The sequence below is a fragment of the Symphalangus syndactylus genome, chromosome 23 (genome assembly GCF_028878055.3).
Source record: "Symphalangus syndactylus isolate Jambi chromosome 23, NHGRI_mSymSyn1-v2.1_pri, whole genome shotgun sequence".
Classification (NCBI taxonomy): domain Eukaryota; kingdom Metazoa; phylum Chordata; class Mammalia; order Primates; family Hylobatidae; genus Symphalangus; species Symphalangus syndactylus.
Window position 1 is genome coordinate 16,981,876 of NC_072445.2, and position 21,604 is coordinate 17,003,479.

At 52.5% G+C, this 21,604-nt stretch overlaps 2 protein-coding genes across 12 annotated transcripts in view; both read left to right on the plus strand.

The window, feature by feature from the left end:
- The first annotated feature begins 6,235 nt into the window (after positions 1–6,235).
- Positions 6,236–16,585, plus strand: SRF (serum response factor). The gene is made up of 7 exons (XM_055263170.1): positions 6,236–6,748; positions 8,431–8,697; positions 10,292–10,553; positions 11,136–11,255; positions 13,204–13,395; positions 13,894–13,970; positions 14,183–16,585. The coding sequence occupies exons 1-7, from the start codon at positions 6,236–6,238 to the stop codon at positions 14,276–14,278; spliced, it is 1,527 nt and encodes a 508-aa protein (XP_055119145.1). The 3' UTR covers positions 14,279–16,585.
- Positions 16,586–16,940: 355 nt separating this feature from the next.
- CUL9 (cullin 9) overlaps positions 16,941–21,604 on the plus strand; it is a 42,881-nt gene continuing 38,217 nt past the window's right edge. For 3 of the 11 annotated variants that reach the window (XM_055263112.2, XM_055263115.2, XM_063633020.1), the window contains exons 1-3: positions 17,361–19,956; positions 20,509–20,663; positions 21,008–21,508. In XM_055263112.2, the coding sequence (XP_055119087.1) occupies positions 19,242–19,956; positions 20,509–20,663; positions 21,008–21,508 (1,371 nt within the window). In that variant the 5' untranslated portion in view covers positions 17,361–19,241. Of the gene's footprint in view, positions 17,326–17,346; positions 19,957–20,508; positions 20,664–21,007; positions 21,509–21,604 lie in introns of those variants that run through there. The other 8 variants (XM_055263116.2, XM_063633023.1, XM_063633024.1 and 5 more) reach the window with 7 other exon arrangements.

Genomic DNA, 21,604 nt, shown 5'->3' on the forward strand with positions numbered 1-21,604 from the left:
CTCCCACTTCAGCTTCCGGGTAGCTGGGACTACAGGTGCGTACCACCAAGCCCAGCTAATTTTTGTATTTTTCGTAGAGATAGGATTTCACTATGTTACCCAGGCTGGTCTCAAATTCCTGAGCTCAAGCGATCCACTGCCTCAGCCTCCCAAAGTGCTGGGATTACAGGCATGAGCCACCACACCCAGCCTATTTTTGCTTAATTTTATTATTATTATTATTGAGAGGGTGTCTCGCTCTGTCCCCCAGGCTGGAGTGCAATGCCTTGATTTCGGCTCACTGCAACCTCCACCTCCTGAGTTCAACTGATTCTCCTGCCTCAGACTCCTGAGAAGCTGGGATTACAGGTGCCTGCCACCACACCCAGCTAATTTTTTTTTGTATTTTCAGTAGAGACAGGGTTTCACTATATTGGCCAGGGTGGTCTCAAACTCCTGACCTCAAGCGATCCATCTGCCTCGACCTCCCAAAGTGCTGGGATTACAGGCATGAGCCACCGTGCCCGGCCTATTTTTGCTTAATTTTAAAAGAAAAATATAAAAGTCATATTGATTGTCAAAGAAGTCACATGGTACAAACTTCTATAAAGCAAAAAAACACACCCCTCTCGTCCCAAACCTCACTCTCCATAGGTAAGCTCTATTAGTGTTTGGAGTGTGGCTTTCCAGACTTTTCCTGGGCACAATGACTCATAAATTCTTTTCCATTACTGCTAATGCTGCCATCACACTTGATACCCTCTTTGCCTCTGTGCAAAATTATGAATCCTTGGGTAAAGGTTAATTCTAAATGAAAACAGATTTAGGGTATTTTGACGGTATTTTTTTTTTTTTCTTTTTTGAGATAGGGTTTTACTCTCACCTAGATTGAGTGCAGTGGTGCCATCATGGCTCACTGCAGCCTGGGCTCAAGCAATCTTCCCTCCTCAGCCTCCCTAGTAGCTGGGACTACAGATGCATGCCGCTGTGCCCCAGCATTTTTTTTTTTTTTTTTTTTTTTTTTGAGATGGAGTTTCACTCTTTCACCCAGGCTGGAGTGAAGTGGCACGATCTTGGCTTACTGCAATCTCTGCCCCCCAGATTCAAGTGATTCTCCTGCCTCAGCCTCCTGAGTAGCTGGGATTATAGGCGTGCACCACCAGGCCCGGCTAATTTTTGTATTTTTAGGAGAGATGGGATTTTGCCATGTTGGCCAGGCTGGTCTTGAACTCCTGACCTCAGGTGATCCACCCACCTAGGCCTCTCAAAGTGCTAGGATTACAGGCATGACACACCTTGCCTGGCTGCGTTTTTTTTTTTTTTAAAGAGATGGAGTCTCAGTGTGTTTCCCAGGCTGGTGTCAAAACTCCTGGACTCAAGTGATCCTCCCACCTTGACCTCAAAAAGTGCTGGGATTATAGGTGTGAATCACTGCACCCAGCCATGACCGTAATTTTTAAAAGCAATCCTGGCCGGGCGCGGTGGCTCACGCTTGTAATCCCAGAACTTTGGGAGGCCGAGGCGGGCGGATCACGAGGTCAGGAGATCGAGACCACGGTGAAACCCCGTCTCTACTAAAAATACAAAAAATTAGCCGGGCGTGGTGGCGGGCGCCTGTAGTCCCAGCTACTCGGAGAGGCTGAGGCAGGAGAATGGCGTGAACCCGGGAGGCGGAGCTTGCAGTGAGCCAAGATTGCGCCACTGCACTCCAGCCTGGGCGACAGAGCGAGACTCCGTCTCAAAAAAAAAAAAAAAAAAAAGCAATCCTTAATTTTTGTTTGTTATTAGTTAGGTGATAAAAATCAGAAGAAAGAAAGAAAGGTCGGGGTGGAATCTGTGTGGTGTGAGGGATCTGGCTGAAATTCCCATGCACTTACAGAGGCCCTTCATGGTCTGGGGTGGACATGAGCTCCCATCTGTTGCAAGGGGCTACTCTGATCAGGTCTTTTTGGAGGAACATTTCAACTTCACATTTCAGAGCAGCCAGGCAGGAGCTTACCTAGGCTCAGCAGGCTGCGTGGAGTCCATGGTAAAGTGGAGAGCAGATGCCTCTTCTATGGCCACCATCAGCTCCAGGTTATAGTGCTCTCGTGGGTACCTAGGCCTAGTGTTACCAAAAATTCTGATTTTTTTGAGAGAGGTCGGATATTCAGATTTTTTTTTTTTTTTTGAAAAGGAGTCTCACTCTGTAGCCCAGGCTGGAGTGCAGTGGCCCCATCTCGGCTCACTGCAACCTCCGCCTCCCAGGTTCAAGTGATTCTCCTGCCTCAGCCTCTCGTGTAGCTGGGATTACAGGTGTGTGCCACTATGCCTGGCTACTTTTTTGTTTTTTTGGTAGAGATGGCGTTCCACCATGTTAGCCAGGCTGGTCTTGAACTCCTGACCTCAAGTGATCCATCCACCTCAGCTTCCCAAAGTGCTGGGATTACAGGCATGAGCCACCATGCCTGGCCAGATATTCAGATTTTTATGTAAACTGTTATGATTTTTAAATGTTATAAGGTCCAAATAAAACACCTCTATGAGGCCGGGCACGGTGGCTCACGCTTGTAATCCCAGCACTTTGGGAGGCCGAGGCGGGTGGATCACGAGGTCAGGAGATCGAGACCACGGTGAAACCCCGTCTCTACTAAAAATACAAAAAAATTAGCCGAGCGTAGTGGCAGGCGCCTGTAGTCCCAGCTACTCGGAGAGGCTGAGGCAGGAGAATGGCGTGAACCGGGGAGGTGGAGCTTGCAGTGAGCCGAGATTGCGCCACTGCACTCCAGCCTGGGCGACAGAGTGAGACTCCGTCTCAAAAAAAAAAAAAAAAAAAAAAAAACCTCTATGAGACAGTTTTTGATTTTGACTTTATCCCTAGCAATATTTTAGGCTCTGGAACCTGCAGTAATCTAATAGCGTGGGTATAGGTCTCCTCCTGACTCCCTGTTGTGACAAAGGACATGAAGATGGGCCATCCCAAGCGGACAGAGAAGCTGTGACACTAACACTGGTGTGCAATGACCCAGGAGTTGGGAGAAGTTGGAGAGAGGGCAGCCTATTTGGAGGGAAGCTAGGGACTGCGTTCTTCCCAGAAACCCTCCCCTATAGATGTGGCAGAGAGCAGTTGTCTCTGCTGAGGGATGTCACCCCTGCCTGTGTCTAAACCAGGGGGCTCAAATGAAAGGGTCTTTAGAGGGCAGGTGGGAATGAAATCCCAGGGCTTTGGCTGTAATATTATGGTGCTCAGACAAAACATGACCCCAGGCATCATTTGTGGTCCCTAAAACCCTCCTGGAACCTATTTATCTGTTTGACCTGTTCTTCCTCTTGGGCTAACACGTTCCATATGTTTAAGTATCTGGTGTAAAGAGTAAATTAGTGGGTGGAGGGGCAACCTCTTTAAAACTATTGGGGGCTGGGCGCAGTGGCTCAGGGCTTTAATCCCAGCACTTCGGGAGGCCGAGGTGAGAGAATCGCTTGAGCCCAGAAGTTTGAGACCAGCTTGGGCAACATAGGGAGACCTTATCTCTATATGACAAAAATTACACACTATATTTTATTCACTGTACACACAAAATACACACTATATTTTATTCACTATACACACGATATTTTACTGATCACTTGCACATATTTTATTTCAGTATTTCTCAAGTTTTTGGATTGTGACTCACAGTAAGAAATGCAGTTGATATTGTCATCCATTACACACATACACTGAATTATAAGAAATTGACAATATCCCACCTTCTTGACCTATAAAATGGCAATTTTGTAGGGTTCAACCTATATCTAATGCAAACAAACATTTTATGAAACAATATTTGCCCTTGCTTTTTGTGATACCCATTAATTTATTCTTTTAAATGTTGATTGTAGTATACTGAATTGATATCACTACCACTACCAGTAATGACTAGGTTACAATCAACTGCTTTATTTAATCTTCATAATTTTTCAGGCAGGAATAATCACTGCCTCCCATCCCCTTAAACATGCCAAGATGCTTTATCCCTAGGATGAGGTGATTTACTCCAGGTAACTCCTATTGCCTAACCACTGACCAATTACTCTGCCTTTTAGTCTTTATCTCATTAAATCTGCATTAAGAATTTCATGGAATAGGCCCAGCATGGTGGCTCACGCCTGTAATCCCAACACCTTGGGAGGCCGAGGCGGGCGGATCACTTGAGGTCAGCAGTTCAAGACCAGCCTTGACAACATGGTGAAACCCCATCTCTACTAAAAATACAAAATAACTAGCCAGGTGTCGTGGCTATAATAGCTGTAATCCCAGCTATTTGGGAAGCTGAGGCAACAGGAGAATCGCTTGAACTGGGGATGCAGAGGTTGCAGTGAGTCGAGATCGTGCCAGTGCACTCCACCCTGGGCGACAGAGCGAGACTCTGTCTCAAACAAAAACAAAAACAAAAAACTCATGGAGTGGATAGCAACATTGATGAATATTGTATCTGGAGAGATCAGATCACTTGTCACTTGTTTCCAGGCACAGGGCTTACCAAGAGGCAGATTCCAGATTTAAATAATTTGGTAACAGCAAAGTCCAAGCTATTTTCACTGCTATGGAGAAAAGACCCAGACCCAGAGCTTGAACCTTACTTTGCAGCACTCCAGTTCCAATCTTTTTTTTTTTTTTTTTCTCTGCCGGGCACGGTGGTTCATGCCTATAATCCCAGCACTTTGGGAAGCCGAGGGGGAAGGATCGCTTGAGGCCAGGAGTTCGAGATCAGTCTGGGCAACATGGCAAAACCCCATCTCTACAAAAAATACAAAAATTAGCCAGAGTGGTGGCAAGCACCTGTAGTTCCAGCTACGTGAGAGGCGGAGGTGGGAGAATCGCTTGAACCCGGGAGGCAGAGGTTGCAATGAGCTCAGATTGCGCCACTGCACTCCAAGTTGGGCGACAGAGCGATACCCTGTCTGAAACTTTTTTTTCTCCAACGGGCTTTCCAGAGAAGGGTGTGTATGTGCGTGTGTGTGCGCGAGCGTCCTTGCTTGCTTAAACTTTCTGTCGGGCCACACTCCCAAGTCTTCGCACTGGCTGTAGGGTAGGCTTTATCCTCGGGACGTCCCCCTCCCCAAGTCCAGCCTGCAGCTGGAAGTCTTCACTGATCTCCGTCTCTCCTCCCTGCCCGCCTCGGGACTGGGAGGCCGATCTCTGTCTCTCGCCCTCCCCTCCACCAGTCTTTTCCAGATATATGTCTGCCAAAGACCCCCCAGTGCAGAGGATGATGAATGAAGACCCTCGAGCCAGCCTGGTGGGAAAGTTTCGTCGCCTACAAAAGCGAGGGAAAGGGAAGGGAAGTTGGGGGGAGGGGAAAAGTTAGAGCTGAGCGGCTGGGGCGCAACGAGTCTGGACACCGGGGACCCAAGCTCCCTTCGCTCAGCCAATAACTGTGCCTCCCTTAGGAAGGCGTGAGGAAATGCTCCAATCAATCCCTGCACTCCTTCCTTGGAATTTGGGCTGTATTTTTTTATTTACTGCAAACCCCACAATCCACCCAGTGGTTTCCCCAGTGTTTGCCTCCAGCGGTCCCGGTGCCCATTTCCTAGTGCTGCTCCCTCTCTTCCGCAAGACTGCGCTCCAGTCCCAGCCTCCTTCTCCGCGGGTGCCTCCCAAACCGTTCTATCATTCTCGGGTTCAGGGAGGCGGAGTCGTGCTTGCTCTCCGGTTCCTTTAAGAGACGTCGGCTCCACCCCTCTCGGAGTCGCGGTCTGACGCGAGATGACAGCAACGAGTTCGGTATGTCTATGCAAATAAGCGCCCTCTTGTGGGCCAATGGGGAGCGGAGGTGCCGGAACCACGGACCAATGGGGCGGGGGCGCTGGGGCTCACCATATAAGGAGCGGCCTCGCCATAAAAGGAAACATTGTATCTCTTTATATGGGGGGAAGGGTCGGGGGATCCCTCCGCCGCCAGCGCGTGGTCCCGGCCCCCTCCACCCGCCGTCTCGGCCGCGGCCAGCAGCCCCTGCCCCCCGGGGGACGCTGACGGCCGCCGGGCGCGCCGCCCTAGCACACGGACAGGGGGCGCTGCGCGCGGCCTGGGGCAACCCGGGCCACAGGGGCAGGAAAGTGAGGGCCCAGGTCGGCCCGGGCGTGCAGGGGCCCCGGGTTCGCAGCGGCGGCCGCGGCAGCGATAGCGGCACTAGCAGCAGCGGGAGTGCCGGGTTGAGCCGGGAAGCCGATGGCGGCGGCTGCGGCGGCTCCGATTCCTCGCTGACTGCCCGTCCGCTCTCCTGCATCGAGCGCCATGTTACCGAGCCAAGCTGGGGCCGCGGCGGCTCTGGGCCGGGGCTCGGCCCTGGGGGGCAGCCTGAACCGGACCCCGACGGGGCGGCCGGGCGGCGGCGGCGGGACTCGCGGGGCTAACGGGGGCCGGGTCCCCGGGAATGGCGCGGGGCTTGGGCCCGGCCGCCTGGAGCGGGAGGCTGCGGCAGCGGCGGCAACCACCCCGGCGCCCACCGCGGGGGCCCTCTACAGCGGCAGCGAGGGCGACTCGGAGTCGGGCGAGGAGGAGGAGCTGGGCGCCGAGCGGCGCGGCCTGAAGCGGAGCCTGAGCGAGATGGAGATCGGTATGGTGGTCGGTGGGCCCGAGGCGTCGGCAGCGGCCACCGGGGGCTACGGGCCGGTGAGCGGCGCGGTGAGCGGGGCCAAGCCGGGTAAGAAGACCCGGGGCCGCGTGAAGATCAAGATGGAGTTCATCGACAACAAGCTGCGGCGCTACACGACCTTCAGCAAGAGGAAGACGGGCATCATGAAGAAGGTACCAAGCCGGCGGGCTGGCCGGCCCCGGGGCCCGGTTGGGGTGGGGATGCGCAAGGGGAGCCCGGGAGGACGGCAGAGCCGAGGCGGAGGTGAGAGGCGGCGAGTCCGCAGGAGGTGTGTGGGAGGGGATGGCTCCTGCCCGGGGAGGGCCGAAGGGGAGGGGCCGCCGGGGAAATGTGGGGAGAGGGGAGATCCCGCGAACGCCCGCAACCGTGGGGAAAGGCGCAGAGGTGGGAGTGACCGGCGCAAGAGAGGAAGAGGGTCCTTGCTGAGTGAAGGGGTGAGGAGAGGTGATGGGAGGCTGCGAGGCTGCCGGGGAGGTGGATAAGGAGAAGCCGGGATCAATAGGTCCAGTGCACTCCGGTGTTCGGACGAGGGCGCCGGAAAAGCAGGGAGCAAACGAGAAGGTATGGAGGTGAGGAGGCTGGAGCTGCATGACAACAATGAGCGAGCATGTGTGGGAGGAAGTGGGCACCACGAGAGTAATGCTGGTTGGAAGGACAGGCAGGGTTAGGGACCAGGTAAGGGAGCGGAGCAGGAGAACTGGTGCTGCCCTGAGCAGCAGGAACGTAGTCCTGCGCCGGCCGTGAGTCTTCCATGGCATCCACTGGGAACCACATGCTCCTGGCAGGACCCGCTGCAGAATCTCCTGCCGTTAGGACAAGTGGGGTTTCCAGCCCTAGGGAGAATCTATGCATGGATGGGGTTTGGGAGAAGTCAGGGAGGCTTGCAGAGGTACCTAGGAATTCCTCTTCTGCCAGCCAGTGAAAAGTGTTGAGGAAAGGAGTCATTTTGGGGTGTAGATGATAAGGGAAGAGATGAAAGCAGAGGAATTGGGAGACAAGGAGCTGGATCCTTGGGAACACTGGCTGGCGTTTATTTCTGTCCCATGTAGAAACCGGAGCTGCTTCCAAGGTGGTTCGCAGAACTTTGTTGGGAGAGTATGGCATCTATGGGGCCATCCTTGAAGGTCCCCTTCCTGGGCTCATGGCAGGATGTTTAGTGCTAATCTAGGTCTCGTCTCCCATCACTCCAGACACTGTTGTATCAGTGTCCCTTGTCACTTGATCATCAGTGGAGAAGATTGTGGGGGGAGGTAATTAATGAAGGAAAACTCTCTTCTCTCCTTCCATAACCTTCTTCCCAAGACAAAGGAGAAAGGGCAGTAAAGTATTACAGGGCAAAAGGAGAAACTAGGCTGTGGCAACAAGTTGGAGCCTGTGCAGTTTCTGGAAAGAAACATGGGACAGTTGGAGCTTAAGTGGTCCCTTATCACTAATGTCTTGTACAAATTCCAGTGTGATAGGTAGGGATCCATCCTGGTCCCTGTGACAGTGAGAAGGGGTGAGGCTCTGGGACATTCCAGGCACTAAGCTGTGTTGGGGAGCAGCTAGCTGGGTCCTTCCATATCCCCTGAGGTTATATGTTCCATCACTGGGTGCTGTTACTGTTTGCTTGGGGTATCTTCAGGTCAGTGGGGCTGCTCCTCAAAGGAGGAGCATGGGTAGTTTTGCTGCTTCCAGAGATCCTGATAGGACACCCTGCCCCCAGAGTCGCTAGAGACGAAGGTCATTATGGGAATGGGGGAATGACATCACTGTATAATTCTTTTTCCAACTTCTCAAGGAAGGTAGAGATAAAAAGTTTGCTGACCTGCCCATCTCCCTCCTCACCCCTCAGGCCTATGAGCTGTCCACGCTGACAGGGACACAGGTGCTGTTGCTGGTGGCCAGTGAGACAGGCCATGTGTATACCTTTGCCACCCGAAAACTGCAGCCCATGATCACCAGTGAGACCGGCAAGGCACTGATTCAGACCTGCCTCAACTCGCCAGACTCTCCACCCCGTTCAGACCCCACAACAGACCAGAGAATGAGTGCCACTGGCTTTGAAGAGACAGATCTCACCTACCAGGTGTCGGAGTCTGACAGCAGTGGGGAGACCAAGGTGTGTTTGGGTTGCCTATGTGAGAGGAGGGAAGGGAGGGGGGTCCCTCTCCCTTTCTGGCCCAGGACAGGTGGATAGGTGTCCACCGATGTGGAGTGGAGCCGGATTAACGACCCTCGTCCTAGGGGACAGGTGTCCATCCTCGCTTTCCTGATAGAAGACCGCCCCCCTAGATAAGCGGGCGGCCTCCGTGCCCATATAAGGCCGGCTTGGGCTCCACGCCGGCCTCCCGCCCGCAGCCCGCCTGCCTGGCAGGGCCTTTGCATTCCTCCCGCCAGCTGTCTCCCCGCTAGGGGCGGGGGTGTAGCTTAGCCCAGCCCTCCGGGCTGGGTCGCCAGGGAGTAGAAAGGGAGCACTCCGGTCCCGGGGTCCTGGGAATCCAGCACTCTTGGCAGGCGGGCTGGTTGACTGGGCCGGGGACTACCTTACAAGCCAGCCGCTGCCCCTTCAGGGTGTTGGGGGCCTGGGCAGTTAGGGAGCGCATTTGCCTGCTGCTAGGGATGCCTGCGCTGTTACTCCTCCCCCTTCCTTTTCCCGGTAAGGAGAGGGGGTGGGGCTTCCTCCCTTGCTGTCTGGGGAGCTCCACCTTCCGGGTGGCACTTAACTGACTGGCCAATGGGAGGAAGCGGCACTGTTTGCCTTAGCAACGCCTCTGCCAATCAAGGGTCTTGGGCCCAGCTGCTTAGCAAATGTCTCGTGCTGACCCACCCCGCAGCCTTTGAGCCTCTGGTTGACTCAGTTCGGGTGTGGGCTTGGTGGCTTCGTTCTCAGTTTCCTCCTTCCCCTTCTAAGAACGAAGTCTTCCTGAGGGGAGAGTCAGTGCTGTAGGCTCCCTCCTCTCTTAGTGGCATATCATCTGTAGTAATTTTTAAACTTTTATAACAGTAGTGCTCATTTATTCCCAGGAAATTTTGTTGGATGAGTACATTCTTTTGGTAGTTTACATCTTGGGTGTTTGAAATATAGTGTGTCATTGCCAGACCCTCAAGATCTCTCTCAAACTCTTAAGTTCCCTGAGAAACTCTCAGTTCCTATCTCAGAAGCCTGACAAATTAGAGTTGGAAGAACTCTTTTAAAGAAAACGTAGTAGCCCAGCCCCCTCATACTTATAGAAGAGGAAAACTGAGGTTCAGAAAAGGGGAGTGGTTATTTCAGGGTCGCTTAGATGGTCATTACCAGAGCTAGGAACAGACCTTGGTGTCCTGACTCCCCAGCCAATGGGATTACCACAGTCCACTGGAGCAGGGAACTCAGGGGATTATAATGATGACAATGATAATCATTATCATAAGAACAGCAAATATTTATTTTGGTTTTTTTATGTGCCAGGTACTGCTTTCTAAGTGATTTACATATGCTAACCTGCTTAATCCTTACAGCAACCTGGGGGGTAGGTATTATCCTCCTCTTACCAATAGAAAACTGTAGCTCAGTAGATCAATAACTTACCTACGAGTCAGGCGTCAGGGAAATGGTGGCGTTGGGATTTGAACCCAAGCTCACTGGTTTCAGACTGGGTTCTCAGTCCACACAAAGCTTCTGCAAAGGCAGGATCTGGTAGAGGCTCATTGCTTCATCTTTACTCTGGGTATAGGACACACTGAAGCCGGCGTTCACAGTCACCAACCTGCCGGGTACAACCTCCACCATCCAAACAGCACCTAGCACCTCTACCACCATGCAAGTCAGCAGTGGCCCCTCCTTTCCCATCACCAACTACCTGGCACCAGTGTCTGCTAGTGTCAGCCCCAGTGCTGTCAGCAGTGCCAATGGGACTGTGCTGAAGAGTACAGGCAGCGGCCCTGTCTCCTCTGGGGGCCTTATGCAGCTGCCTACCAGCTTCACTCTCATGCCTGGTGAGTCACGAGGGGCAGGGAGAGATTCGTCCTTCCTGGGGCAAATCGAGCATGCTAAGAGTGTGTTTAGGGCTGGCACCAAGAGAACCTCTTTCCCTGCTCAGAAGGAAGGTGTATAGGGGCCAGAGCCTGAGAGAAGCCTCTTATATCCCGTTGGCAGGCATACCTCTGCCCACTGAGACCCCTGCTGTCCTTGTCAGTAAGTTTCAACCATATATTCTGGCCCTGTCTAGCTACCCCAGCCCCGTGCCCTCATTGCCACAGGGCAGTAGATGTTTCACCACTTCCTGCCTTGACTGGAAGGCAGATCATGTCCTTGATGGGTTATTGCCAGCTCTTGGGTCAACTGAAGTAAAGAGAGACAAGGCCCAGGGCAGGAGGAGGAGGGATGGGCAAGAGTAGAGCGTGGAAGCCCCCGGAAGGGAGACTCGAGCATGAAGGGCCTCTTTGGCTTCCAGGAAAGATAGTGATGGGAGTTGGGGACCAGTGTGCCAGACCCTGGAACTGGGGGGTGTCCATGGGTACTTGGTGGAGGTGGCAATTGGGTGGGACAGAGCACAAATAAGACTCTGTGTCTTGCAGGTGGGGCAGTGGCCCAGCAGGTCCCAGTGCAGGCCATTCAAGTGCACCAGGCCCCACAGCAAGCGTCTCCCTCCCGTGACAGCAGCACAGACCTCACGCAGACCTCCTCCAGCGGGACAGGTATAGCTCGCAGCCCTGTCACCCTCCCTCCCTGCCTTCCCCCACGAGGCCTAGCAGTAGGTGCCCAACAGTAACCCTCCTGTAACTAAAGTCAGGGGATTTCTTAAAGTGGAGATTGAGGCTTTGGGCCTGATAATTACGGGAAAGTCAGGTGAGGATGACTGGGTTTTGAATCCCGCCCTGCAGTGGGCTGCGGATTCCAGAAGAAAATTAGGGACCATTGGTGCTACCTCCTTATTCAGATGAGGAGCCTGAGGCCTAGAAATAAGAAGTTACTTGCTCAAAGACACATTTGCTTAATTATCAGGAAGGACTTAGAGAGCAATTTTCTCTTTGTGCGAGGGTCTTATAGGTTTTGAGTAGCCACAATTACCCTTAGGTATCTCTAGACATTTCAGAAATGATGAGATACTCTCAAAATAAGGTTAATTTTAAGTTCTTATTATTTATAACCTTTTTACTCAAAGTGTGGCCTATGGACTGGGAACACCAGCATTACCTGGGAGCTTGTTGGAAATACAGAATCTTGAGTCTCACCCCAAACCTACTGAATCAGAGTCTGTGTTTTTTTTTTTTTTGAGACAGAGTCTCGCTCTGTCGCCCAGGCTGGAGTGCAGTGGCACCATCTCGGCTCACCGCAAGCTCTGCCTCCCGGGTTCACACCATTCTCCTGCCTCAGCCTCTCCGAGTAGCTGGGACTACAGGTGCCCGCCACCACATCCGGCTAATTTTTTTGTATTTTTAGTAGAGACGGGGTTTCACCGTGTTAGCCAGGATGGTCTCGATCTCCTGACCTCGTGATCTGCTCGCCTCGGCCTCTCAAAGTACTGGGATTACAGGCGTGAGCCACCGCACCCAGCCCAGAGTCTGTGTTTTAACAAGATTCCCATATAATGCACGTTAACATTTGAGAAGTGCTTGTTTGGGCCGGGCGCAGTGGCTCACGCTTGTAATCCCAGCACTTTGGGAGGCCGAGGCGGGTGGATCACGAGGTCAGGAGATCGAGACCACGGTGAAACCCCGTCTCTCCTAAAAATACAAAAAAAAATTAGCCGGGCTTGGTGGCGGGCGCCTGTAGTTCCAGCTACTCGGAGAGGCTGAGGCAGGAGAATGGCGTCAACCCGGGAGGCGGAGCTTGCAGTGAGCCGAGATTGCGCCACTGCACTCCAGCCTGGGCGACAGAGCGAGACTCCGTCTCAAAACAAAAAAAAAAAAAAAAAAAAAAGAAGTGCTTGTTTGAAAGATGAATTTGTAATTTGTTAGCTGTGCATTAAGAAGGAGAGAGAGGCCCGGCGCGGTGGCTCATGTCTGTAATCCCAGCACTTTGGGAGGCCGAAGGGGGCAGATCACGAGGTCAGGAGATTGAGATCATCCTGGCTAACACGGTGAAACCCCGTCTCTATTAAAAATACAAAAAATTAGCCGGGCTTGGTGGCAGGCGCCTGTAGTCCCAGCCACTTGGGAGGCTGAGGCAAGAGAATGGCGTGAGCCCAGGAAGCGGAGCTTGCAATGAGCCAAGATCGCTCCACTGCACTCCAGCCTGGGGTACAGAGTGAGACTCCATCTCAAAAAAAAAAAAAAAAAAAAAAGGAGGGAGAATGAGAACAAATAAAAAATAAGATGTTAGAGCTCCCTAAAAGGGGAGTATCTGAGTTTTCTGAGAGTAGGTCAGTCATAATCTTTGTTTTTCCCAAAATTTGGGACTTAGAGAATTCAGCAGATAGACAATTGAATAGTACAATGTGATAGGATACAAATAAAGATTGATGCTGTTGTGTTCAAGAAAAAATAGGCTTTTCTTAGTTGATAATGGAGCTGAGGAATAGTCATGTCTAGCTTCTGACCTGGGAAATGGCAAGAGGGCTCTGGGGGCCTGGAATTCCTAGGGACGGAATGGGAGTTATCAGTGAGGACCAGTGCCGAGCTGACACATGTCTGTGTTTGCCAGTGACGCTGCCCGCCACCATCATGACGTCATCCGTGCCCACAACTGTGGGTGGCCACATGATGTACCCTAGCCCGCATGCGGTGATGTATGCCCCCACCTCGGGCCTGGGTGATGGCAGCCTCACCGTGCTGAATGCCTTCTCCCAGGCACCATCCACCATGCAGGTGTCACACAGCCAGGTCCAGGAGCCAGGTGAGTAGAGGAGCAGGGCTAAGGACAGGAGGACCGTTTCCTTCTTTATACACACACACACACACACACGCACACACACACACATGCACACACACATGCACACACACATATGCACACACACACACATATGCACACACACGCACACACGTATGCACACACACGTATGCACACACACATACACACGTATGCACACACACGTATGCACACACATGCACACACATGCACACACACACATATGCACACACACACACGTATGCACTGATGCCTACAAATATTTCTACCCAAATACAACACAGACTTGGATGCTCACACACACATTTGGACACCCATGCACACTTGGACACTCACACCCACATGCACCCTCAGACACACTGGCACCCTATCCCTTGAGCTCTTACATCTGAAACTCCCCCGTCACTTGTGCATTTGTCACCACTCCTCCAATATCTGGAAGTTTCAACAAAAAATTTGAGTATCTCCTGTGGTTTCCCAATGTAGGTGGCGTCCCCCAGGTGTTCCTGACAGCGTCATCTGGGACAGTGCAGATCCCTGTTTCAGCAGTTCAGCTCCACCAGGTAGGTAGGGATATCTTTCACCCCATCCCAGATAGCCACTTCTTTGTCTTGACCTTAGGGGATCCTGTAACCAGTTCATCAAAGCCAAAATCCCTAGCCTGGAAGCCCATCTGCTTTTCTGCTCAGGCCTGTGGTTGGCAGGCAGGGAAGCCAGGGGAGCCTGAACTGGCTGGCCAGTCCCTGTCCCTCCTCATACACCCCCTTCCCTCCAGATGGCTGTGATAGGGCAGCAGGCCGGGAGCAGCAGCAACCTCACCGAGCTACAGGTGGTGAACCTGGACACCGCCCACAGCACCAAGAGTGAATGATCCGCCCGCCGCCCTGGACAGATGGCCCAAGGGACGGCACCACTTATTTATTGTTGCCTTTTCACGTTTTCTTTACACACATGTTGACGGGCCGCAGGAGGGAGGCGGGGAGGAGGAACGGGCAGCCGCAGGACTGAGCCCTCTCACTCCAGCCAAAGAAATGGGCCTGCCTGCCTCCACCCGTCCTCCCTCAGCCTCCCCTTCTTCCCTCCCCACCTCCCATTTCTGTTGCTGGAGGGGCCGTCCTCCTTCCTGGGATCCCCTCGCCAGCTTGGCTCGATGTTTGCCATGAGTATTAGCTTACCCAACGGGACCGTGCCCCACCTCCCCACACACAGGCCTTCTGTGGGGCTGGGCACCGTGTCCTCCTCTGAGGAAGTAGTTGGGGCCCTCTTGCCAGCCTCCTTGCTGACCCCAGGTCAGCCCTGTGTCTGCCACAGGCTGGGTCAAAAGAGCCCTGGCTCTGCCCCTCAGGGGGCCAGCTGGGGAGACGGGGGCTTCTTCCCTCACACTGCTGCCCTCTGCCCCTTCAGCTCCTGAGTAGCTGGGCCTGTGCACTGGGCAGGTTCCTGGGGCCGCCTGCCCTGCCTTGCCGCTCCCCTTGGACCTCCAGGGGCTCCTGGGTTGGAGGGAACCACCAGCGTTCCCTTCTCCCCCTTGTCTTCCCCCCTCTCCTCCCAGCTGCTTTACTTAAAGTTGATTTTGAACTTTTTATTTGAGGAGACGAAGTGAAAACAAATCTATAAATATATATTTTTAAAATATTTAACTTTTTTTTATGGCGTTTTTCTCGTCCCCCTCCCTGCCCAAACTCCCCTTCCCTGGGGAGCCCTCAGGCTCCCCAGAACTGGCTGGGCCCCTGGGGACAGAACCACCCCATGAGCTCGGGGTCCACCAGTGTGTGGGGGAGATTCTGGGTTTGCCCAGTCCTGGGTTGTTTCCAGGAGAAAGCCGGGGGAGGGGCCCTCAGGCCATGCCCCAACAGGGTGGGGAGGGTGACCCACAGCTCTGGGCCTCTTTTTGCCCTTTAGGGCTGTTGCTAGGGAGAGGGAAGAGGGAGACCAAATGTCGGGGTAGGGGTGGGAGGGCGTCAGGCAGAGGCAACTGACTTCATTTTTGCCACACGCATGGGCATTGCAGCCTTGCGCTGTCCCAGGCATGCAGCTGCCTGGGGCCCAAGTTGCAGTGAGCAGGGTGGGGTCTGGGAGGGGGTGAGAGGCAGGAATGGGGGTCAGAAGAAGTGGGAGCAGCTCTTGGGCTGAGTGCAGCCAAAGGGGAGCCAGAAATGGGCAGCTCTCCCAGGGAGTGAGCAGCTACTGTAACTTTTTTAAATTAAGACAAAAAGCCTTGAAGAAAATGACTTTATTTTTCTAAGTGTAACCTCAGTATTTATGTAATTTGTACAGGGGCCATGCCCCACCCCCCTCCTTCCCCTTTGGGGTAGACCTTGAGGGTGGGCCAGCATAGGGGGGAGGGTCTTTTACCCTGTGTCAGAGCCTACCTTCACCACCTATATCCAGAAAGGGAGCTTTTTCAGAAACAGGGCAGCAGTGGGGTGAAATTTTCTTAACCCGTAAGACTGCCTTCAGTAGGAACAAGCTGGCTTCTGTGATTAGGTGAAGGGATGGGGGAAGATTTTACGCACAGCCTAGTTACCAAGGGGATGATTTGCCGACACGTTTGAGAACCCCCTAACCTCTAACCCTCATTGCTGTCTTGCCCCAGTTTGGGGTGCCAAGATGGAAGTCACCTTTCTGGGCTTTCTCCTGGAGATAGCTGGGGCTTATGGGTGGCTTTCAAGGCTGGGGCATGGCAAATCAGGGGCCAGAGAGCAGGGGAGCTTGGGACTCAGGTCTGTAACTGCCCAGCCCCTTTTCTCTGCTCTTGTTTCACTCCACCACCACTCACTCACTCCCCACTCCCCCACCCATGGGAGGAGACGTTTGATGAATTCTTCTTCCCACAAAAGACAGACCCAGTGAGTGAATCAGGCAAAGTGCTTATAATGTGTGTTGTGTGAGCGTGGCCTTGGGAGGACATGCGTGTGTCAGGGATGAGTTGAGGTGGCATTTTTATGTGCAGCGACCCTTGGTGTTTCCCTTCCTCAGTGGCTCTGGGGTATGTGTGTGTGGGTGTGTGCGCCTGAGTGAGTGTGTGTGCTTGAATGTGAGTGTGTATGTCAGTGGTTTCTACTTCCCCTGGGATGCTAACCCAGGAATAGTGGACATGGTCACAGTCCTATGTACAGAGCTTTCTTTTGTATTAAAAAAATACTCTTTCAATAAATGTATCATTTTTGTGCACAGACTGTGGGGTCTTTGGTTCTGTTTTTCCACTTAGGGAGGGATAGGGGTATGAACGCGAGGTAAACTCCTAAAATTTCTGCTCTGAGTAGCGATCCGGGCTGCTTGATGAGAGCGGTAATGCTAAGGTGTGCTTTGGGCTGTTTAATTCTATACGATTTAATTTAAGGAACGTTTTGCGGGGCCGAGGACCTTCTCCCTGTGCGTGGCTTTGCTAGGTGTTAAGGCCAACGCAGAGGAGCAATTTTAATTAACAGGAAAAGTGACACAACTAATCCAAAGCATTGCTGAAGGGTTTGGGAAACTCATGGGCACGTGACCTACTGAAAAGTCAAAAAGGACAGCCTTAAGGCGGGAGTGTGGGTTACTATGTTTCGTCAGCATGATCGCTGTGATGGGACAGAGGATTAGGAGGGCCGACCCAGTTTAGTGGAGGGGGCTTCACAGTTGACTGGATGGAAACGGCTTCTTCCTGCTGCTGAGAGAGAAGCAACGTGACCTCGATCCCAGGCTCCGCCGGTAGTGCGCCCCCACGCCCCTCTTCCCGTGCAGCCGCCTGCGGTAGCACGCATGCTCCACTCGCGCGCTGTTCCGCCAGGCTCGGCGTGGGCCGCGGTGGGACCCGTAGGTTCCCGGCCGTGCGTGCACTCGCCGTGTGACCCGGAAGGGAGCCCTGAGGAGGCGGGGCCAGGACGGCGGGACCGGCCGCTGGGTCCCAGCGAGGGCTGAGCCGGGCGGTGGGAGGTGAGAGGAGAGTTCTGCGCCGACCCAATCCCTCCCCTTCTCCTGTCCCCTCCCCGGTCCTTTAGCCACTGTCCATGGGGCTGACGAAGGGAACCAGGTCTTGCTCTCTGAGATTCACTGGATCTTTTCAGCTTTTTTGGACCGCGCCCCCAACCATCCTCCCTCCTCCCCCCAAACCCGTTCCCTCTGCAGTGCTGGCCTCCTCCACCTCCCCACGGCTCTGCAAGCTTGGGCTTGATCTTGCTATCTGCTGGTCTCATCCATGCGTCGAGACCTCACCCCCACACCTCAGTTTATTGTTGCTCTTCTAGGCCCACGTTACACCTCCTACCTTCTCCTATCCGATTCTTTTACTTCCCCCTGCTGCTAATCAGTTGCCCTCTGGCACATCGCTGGTTACCATCCAGGCTTGCCCCCCATCCTAAGTGGACCGCTACCTCCATTGAGGTCCACGTCCGTCTTTCTCCCTCCTCTTCACCTCTACTCTCATCTTCTGTCCCTCTACCCCAACATGACCCCTGCCCTGACCACCATATCTTCATCTGGGTTTACCTTCTTCCATTCTTATTCTCACTATTCCCTGTTGCCCCTGCACTGCTTCATATCACGCATATCTTTCCTGATTATTCCACTCCCATTTATAATCGGTCTTAATAACTTTGCATTTATTTGATGACTCCCCTACCTTCTCCATCTAAGAATAATAATAGATTATGTTTACTGAACACTCATTATGTGCTAGATGCTGTTCCAAGTGCTTTACATACATGATCTTACTAAATTCATGAAGTAACTATGAATATTACTACCATCTTGCAGAAGAGGAAACAAGCTCAGAGGTTAAGTAACTTGTTCCAAACTATGCAGACAGTGAGACAGAGAGCCAGAATTCAGAGTCACATTTATCTGATACTGAAATCTCTGAATATTGCTTCTCTCCTGACCTCATTTCCTACCTTTAACCCCATGATTACCACCTCTATCTTATCTACCTGACTTACTTAGATCCTTTCCATACATACAGTATAAGTGCAGGGTGGGACCTGGTCATCTTTCCCATAATTTTATCTGGTCCCTAGGGCCCTCCGCCTTTCACAAGACTCGAATACACTTTTCCTATCCAGTCATTTGCCCCAACATCCCAGCCTTTTGTCATCTCCAGTCTCTATATCTGCCATGGCCCACCCTTTACATCCACCTTGCAGCTTTACTCTGTCATTTATGCTCCCTGTCCTGCCCCTCCGCTATCCTACTTTTCCTCACATGTTCTGACCCCACTGCCTCACGTGCTGCTGTCCTTCCTGTCCACCCATGTCATCCTTCTAAGTGCTAATCTGTAACCTTTAGCCACCCTGCTATCCTGCCTAAACTGTCTTGCTTAACTGTCACTCTGTTTATTGTTACATTGCCTATTACTCTTTTCATTCTCTTTTTGTAAACTCCCCTTCCTTCCTTCCTCTCTCTTTCTTTCTTTCTTTCTTCTTTTTTTTTTTTTTTGACAGAGTCTTACTCTGTTGCCCAGGCTGGAGTGCAGTGGCGTGGTCTTGGCTCACTGCAACCTCCGCCTCCTGGGTTCAAGTGATTCTCCTGTCTCAGCCTCCTGAGTAGCTGGGACTACAGGCATGTGCCACCACACCTGGCTAATTTTTGTATTTTTAGTAGAGACGGGGTTTCACTATGTTGACCAGGCTGGTCTTGAATTCCTGACCTCGTGATCCGCCCACCTTGGCCTCCTAAAGTGCTGGGATTACAGGCATGAGCCACTGGGCCCAGCCAACTCTTCCATTTCTTAAACCCCTTCTTCATCCCCTCACTGTCTTCACTCCATTCTCCTTCTGTTATAAATCCCAAAGTATGTTCAGCTATTTATTCCATCCTATTTTTTGCCTTTTCTGTTTGGCCTCCTAAATTCTACCATGCAGCCTACCGATCACCACCCACCTTCTCTGTGTCTCAAGATTCCACCCCCTCCATGTATTTTTTTTTCTTTTCTCATACTGCCTTATCTTTCTCCTTGCGTATCCCAGGAGGTCAGGATGGTGGGGGAACGGCATGCTGGGGACCTCATGGTGCCCTTAGGGCCTCGGCTGCAGGCATATCCTGAAGAACTCATTCGACAGAGGCCTGGGCATGATGGGCATCCTGAATACCTGATCCGATGGAGTGTCCTGAAGTGTGGGGAAGTGGGCAAAGTGGGTGTGGAAGAAGGCAAAGCAGAGCACATCCTCATGTGGCTGTCGGCTCCTGAGGTCTACGCCAACTGCCCTGGGCTGTTAGGTGAGCGGGCACTATCTAAGGGACCTCAGCACGAACCAGCTGGGGTTTCAGGAAGCTTTCCTCGAGATCCAGGAGGCCTGGATGAAGTGGCAATGGGAGAGATGGAGGCTGATGTTCAAGCGCTGGTACGCAGGGCGGCCAGGCAGCTGGCAGAAAGTGGGACCCCAAGCCTCACGGCCGCTGTGCTCCACACCATCCATGTGCTCAGTGCCTATGCCAGCATCGGGCCCCTCACTGGTGTCTTCAGAGAGACAGGAGCCCTGGACCTGCTCATGCACATGTTGTGCAATCCTGAGCCTCAGATCCGCCGGAGTGCAGGCAAAATGCTGCAGGCTCTGGCAGCCCACGATGCTGGTAAGAGAGCCAGGGAAGAAGGAAAGCAATGGAGAAAATGGGGCCACAGGGAGTAAGAACAGAAAGAGGAGAGATTTCCTAGCTCTGTAAGACCACCTAGTACTTGGTGAATATCAATTTGATGCAAAGGAAAAATGTAGATTAATAGGCTATTTCAGGTATATAAAGAGGCTAAAATGATAGCCTCTGGCTTATCTGTTCTTTCTCAGTGCATTGACCAGAGAAGAGAATAGGAATTATCTCTATTTTTGAAACTGGATTGAGATTTATTAGTTGGTTTTGAAATCAATTTGGTGGGTTACAACCAATATTTTTTAAAAAACTTAAGTCATTAGTGTGTAGCACTTAGTAGGGGTAACTTTTGTAGCATAAAATAAATGTTTCAGTTGTATGTATGTATGTTTGTAACAGGTTACCATGTAAAATGTATTTCTTTCTGTGAGTCTTGGTAACAAAGTTTGAAAGCCTCTGGGGTAGGAGATAGAATCTAGGACAGGCAGGGAGAAAGTGCTGGGGATTGAGGAGAAGATATGGATTGGGTATGGATTACAGGGAGTCGGGCTCACGTCCTTCTGTCACTGAGCCAGCAAGATGGCATCGAGCAGCACATGGATTTTGACAGTCGCTATACATTGCTGGAGCTGTTTGCAGAAACCACATCCTCTGAAGAACACTGCATGGCCTTTGAGGGCATTCATCTGCCTCAGGTACACTGCCAGCTGTAGGGAAATGCTGTGTCCAAGGGCTAAGACATTATTTCTGAAAACGTGGTTCAGGACTGAATGTTAGCACCAGAGCCACCTGGGAACTTGTTAACATGAAAGTTCATGTCCTCCCTCCCAGCCCCTCTCCATTCAGAATTTCTGAGATCAGAACCCAGGAATCTGTGTTTTAAGACACTCCCTATGCCTTTCTTACACAAATCAAAGTTTGAGAACTACAGGCCTGGGGAGAAGGCCTTTATATTTTTCTGTAGAGGAGGATACTTCAGGGAAGGGGAGAGGCTAAAGCCAGAAAGAGATGAACCTGTCCCAAGGATTGTGTCTTACAGATCCCAGGAAAGCTGCTTTTCTCCTTGGTGAAGCGCTACCTTTGTGTCACCTCCCTCCTGGATCAGCTGAATAGCAGTCCAGAGCTGGGAGCTGGAGACCAAAGCTCCCCACGTGCCACAAGAGAGAAAAGCCGGGGACAGCGGGAGCTGGAGTTCAGCATGGCTGTGGGCAACCTCATCTCTGAGCTTGTGCGGAGCATGGGCTGGGCCCGGAACCTCAGCGAACAGGGCATGTCACCTCCCCGGCCAACCCGGTCCATCTTTCAGCCCTACATTTCAGGCCCCAGCCTTTTACTCCCCACCATTGTCACCACCCCCAGAAGACAAGGGTGGGTCTTCCGCCAGCGCTCTGAATTCTCCAGCCGTAGTGGCTATGGAGAATATGTGCAACAGACGCTGCAGCCGGGGATGCGAGTGCGGATGCTGGATGTTTATGAGGAGATCAGTGCTGGGGACGAGGGCGAGTTCCGGCAGAGCAACAACGGCATTCCCCCTGTGCAGGTGGGCAGCACATGGTGGTGAGACACTGTTGGGAGTTTATTTGGGGTGGGGTATAGCTGGGACTTCATAAGGAGGACTCCTGCAGGCCACCCGAGA

Coding starts and splice junctions, on each gene's coding strand:
- SRF (XM_055263170.1), top strand. CDS start 6,236: ATGTTACCGAGCCAAGCTGGGGCCGCGGCGGCTCTGGGCCGGGGCTCG. Junction 6,749..8,430: donor AGACGGGCATCATGAAGAAG/GTACCAAGCCGG, acceptor CTCACCCCTCAG/GCCTATGAGCTGTCCACGCT. Junction 13,971..14,182: donor CAGCAGTTCAGCTCCACCAG/GTAGGTAGGGAT, acceptor CCTTCCCTCCAG/ATGGCTGTGATAGGGCAGCA.